Source organism: Microtus ochrogaster, chromosome 10 (assembly GCF_000317375.1).
Source record: "Microtus ochrogaster isolate Prairie Vole_2 chromosome 10, MicOch1.0, whole genome shotgun sequence".
Classification (NCBI taxonomy): domain Eukaryota; kingdom Metazoa; phylum Chordata; class Mammalia; order Rodentia; family Cricetidae; genus Microtus; species Microtus ochrogaster.
The window spans coordinates 48,684,312-48,687,842 of NC_022016.1; the positions used below are offsets into that span (position 1 = coordinate 48,684,312).

Genomic DNA, 3,531 nt, shown 5'->3' on the forward strand with positions numbered 1-3,531 from the left:
AGGCCTGACCCCATAAAATGGCCAGTCTAAGGTCCTAGTCATGCCCACCCAAATCCTAGTCAGTCTTCACAACTTCTCAGGTCAAAGTTCACTGAGCGTTAACGGAACTTGCAGCTTCACAGCTGCATTCCTGAGCTTCAGAGTGGCTGCAGATTTGAGGAGACCCCGGTTTTGGCTTGGTCTTCACTGTGTAGCTCTGGCTGTCCTGGAACTCAGTACCTAGGTAGGCTGACCTCAGATGCAGAGAAATGCCTGCCAGTGCCTCTCAAGTACTAGAATAAAAAGGTGTGCTGTGTGCCACTATGCCCAGCAACCCTGAAGCTTGGAAGTCTAAGAGGAAGCCAGACCAGCAAGCAGGAGAAATGAGGCCCACCAGTCAGTTGTTCACCTCTGAAATGGGACCACCCTTGCCAGATCCCTTGCTAGGAGTCAGGAAGGTATCACCAATAATTTGTAGCATCAAAGGGCTACTTCCAAGTTTCAAGGGACTGAAAGAAAAACTCAGTCTCAAACTTGCTGGGTAGCTTGTAGCAGGGTAGGATTGCAGATCCTTGCTCTCAGCCCCAATGGATTTGGGGATTTCCATTCTTAGCCCTTTCAAATATCCACCCCACAATATCCCTCATCTTCAGCTGTTAAATCCAATCAACCCTAAGAGGGTATGCAAACTTGTTCCTCCCAAGATCCTCAAGACAGCCAGGTAAGATTTAAGAAATGGGCAGATGGCGCATGTCATACACAAAGTGTTCAAAAATGGTTTATTATGCAAAATGTTAACTTTTATAAAAAGTTTAATATACATCACATGATTACAGAAAGTCACCTTCCTGTAAAAAAGGTACAAAAGCTATATACTCTATTATAGAGTTCATAATCAGGGCAGCAGAGCCGTTCTCCAAGGAGATCAGACAACCAGCTCTCACGCTGCCTTGGCAGTGTGCAGGGCAGCCACTCGCCCCCCTTCTCGACACCCCCATTCTCGGAAAAGCCAGTCTTTTAAGACTTTGGGAGTCAGGGTGGGGACAGGGTGACGTTGTCCAGCTGCTGACCAGCGCTAGCTCTTCAGGCCACCCAAGTTCAGTCCTTCGCTCTCGGGTTCCCGATCCAACCTCGAGGCAGGGGTTTAGGGGAAGTGAAGAGGGCTGGGCAAGATCGAGGATCATCCATGCCCTCGGGCTTCCGGCCGGAGAGAGGGTCCCAGAGTCCCAGGGTCCCAGGAGGAACGGGCGCCAGCACCTGCGTTCTGGGCGGGGGAGAAGAGAAGAGTGAGTGAGCCGTCAGTTTCCGCCGAGCGCGCCCAGGCGGAGGCCGCCGCAGACTGGCCGGCGCCAGGGAGGAAACTCGGTCTCTACCTCCAGCTGATAACTCTGCACCCCACACAGCCTCCACCCAGTTGGCGCCAAAGGACCACAGGCGGAGCCACCACTCCCCCTCCCGCTTGGAAAAGACACTAATGGAAAGGGGGCTTCCTTTACTAAAAGACTATTTGGTGCGATCCGCGGGCCCACTTGCCCAAGGCTTTGGCCACACTGGATGAGCAGAGGCAGCGTGCTTTAGGAATACACGTGATATTGACATTGGTACTGTCGTTTACTCTAAGTGACCACGGATAAGCCTCTTGTTTCTCTCTGGCTTGGATTTCCCTAAACGGAGGAAACCCTAAACCTTGCAATGTCCTGTCAACCTCAGGACTTTCCAAGCAAGCCTCCCTCTCGTCCGCGTCAGAAGAAAACTTACCGGGAGGTGCCAGGACCGCCAGGTCAGTGGCAAAAGCTCCTCTTGTCGTTGGAGATCACAAGTTCCGGAGTAAGCTCAGCTGTCTGTGAAAGGAGGATAAGAAGCGAGTTAGCCAAGTCATTCGGGGACTCGGTGAGAGACCCGCAGCATCCCAGCCCGCACGATCAGCTCAGCCCCGCCTGGTTCCCCGCGCACCTGGATCGGGAGATGCGGACCGTCCGGGGGTCCAGGCGCCGGCTCTGCCAGGACCACCTGCAGGTCGAGGATGTAGTCTATGACACGCTGCAGGATTTCCACCTGGCTAAGCTGAGTGCCTCTCGGGACTCCCGGCACCAGTTCCCGCAGGCGCGAGTAGCAGTGGTTCATGTCGTCCAGGAGGCTAAGCGGTTCCTCGGCCGCCGGGCTCTTGCCGCGGCCCCGAGCGATGGCCAAGCTGCGTTCCGACAGGCAGCACACTGCTTCGTAGCAGCCGCGCACCGGGCTCAGCGCCTTCATATTGGAGAGTGAAGCTGGAAGTGAGGGAAAGACCACTAAAGCAGCAGACAGCCGGCGCACGCCTGCCGCAACCGGCTCTTATAGAGTCGAGTCTGAGCCACGCCCCTTTATTCAAAATAGCCCGTCCAGGCTCCACCCCCACCCGCCCTGAGCACCGCCTCTCCGACCCTGGGCGTTCACAGCGAGTTTAAATTGCTAACAGGCTTCCTCGGGCTGGTCTGACGCCGAGGACCGCTGAGCCGCGGACGCGAAGAATGAGGAAGCGCAGATACCGAGGAGAGGCGGGCCTCTTGAGCCAGCAGAGATTTGGAAAAAAAAAAATCACTTAAAACCATTAACTTTAACATTTGCCTTTTCTGGCGGCTCACAACATCTTTGAGCTCCCCTGCCTTCTGCCCAACACTGGTTCGAACCCACAGCTCCGAGGTCATCATAAATCCCTGAAGGACACTCTCTCTCTCTCTCTCTCTCTCTCTCTCTCTCTCTCTCTCTCTCTCTCTCTCATTTTCAAGGGAAACTTGTAAGGAATTAGTGCCGCCTTGTTCCCCAATTTGCTGCTCGTCTGACCTCCAGACTCACTGGCGTCGGGAATTATCTTGTGACCAGAGGGGAAAAAAATTAATTGCGGTGAAGCTGAGGTTACAATGAAGAAAACAGATTTGGGCTAGGCGCTGAGATTGCAGAAGGAGGAGGGGAGAGGAGGCTTGAGCAAAGAATACCATTTATTTGAGCAACAGAGGGAAGGGGGGTAAAAGAGAGAGAGAAGAAAACAGCCTAGATCCAAGCCTTTTCCATGGAGAAAGAAAAAACATGGACCATTGTCATATGAGCTCCTTAAGGAACTAGATATGTGCCCACTTGTGCTTTGGCAGGGAGTTTGATTAGAAGTCTGGACAAGGTTTCAGATAGGGAGGACTAGAAGGAATCACTTCTGCACACACCCTTTTAGAAGGTCCCCTCCACGCACACACAGCATCAGGTCAGCAAATCCCTTTTAACTCTTGCTTCCTCATTTTGCACAGCCTCCCTTCCTCCCCACACTTTCCACATTTGGTGCAGAAAACAATAGCAATTTCAGCGCTCGCTCCCTTGTCTGTCCCCTTCTGCTGTGGAAGGGCAGCCACCTGGACATGATTATCCCTAGTCCTGCTGAAGTAGCTCCATCACCGCCTGAGAGATCAGGAAGAGCCAGCAGGCAGGCAAGGGGACACATTGCACCCCCCTATTGTAAAAGGACAGTGTACTCTGTATTCTTTGCCTGTCTCCTCTCCGCTTCCCAGACTCTGAATACTCTGTAGT

The 3,531-nt window shown here is 53.2% G+C and overlaps 1 protein-coding gene across 1 annotated transcript; it reads right to left on the bottom strand.

The window, feature by feature from the left end:
• Positions 1-735: 735 nt before the first annotated feature.
• Id3 (inhibitor of DNA binding 3, HLH protein) lies at positions 736-2,313 on the bottom strand. Its single transcript, XM_005353024.2, has 3 exons — positions 1,933-2,313; positions 1,738-1,820; positions 736-1,243 (listed from the first exon to the last, which is right to left on the bottom strand). The coding sequence occupies exons 1-2, from the start codon at positions 2,230-2,232 to the stop codon at positions 1,761-1,763; spliced, it is 360 nt and encodes a 119-aa protein (XP_005353081.1). The 5' UTR covers positions 2,233-2,313; the 3' UTR covers positions 736-1,243; positions 1,738-1,760.
• Between the last annotated feature and the right edge of the window lie 1,218 nt (positions 2,314-3,531).

Excerpts from the sequence above, each read along its gene's own strand:
- Id3 (XM_005353024.2), bottom strand. The coding sequence starts at position 2,232 with ATGAAGGCGCTGAGCCCGGTGCGCGGCTGCTACGAAGCAGTGTGCTGC. Across the intron at positions 1,821-1,932 it reads GTCCGCATCTCCCGATCCAG|ACAGCTGAGCTTACTCCGGA; the intron begins GTGCGCGGGGAA and ends CTCCTTTCACAG.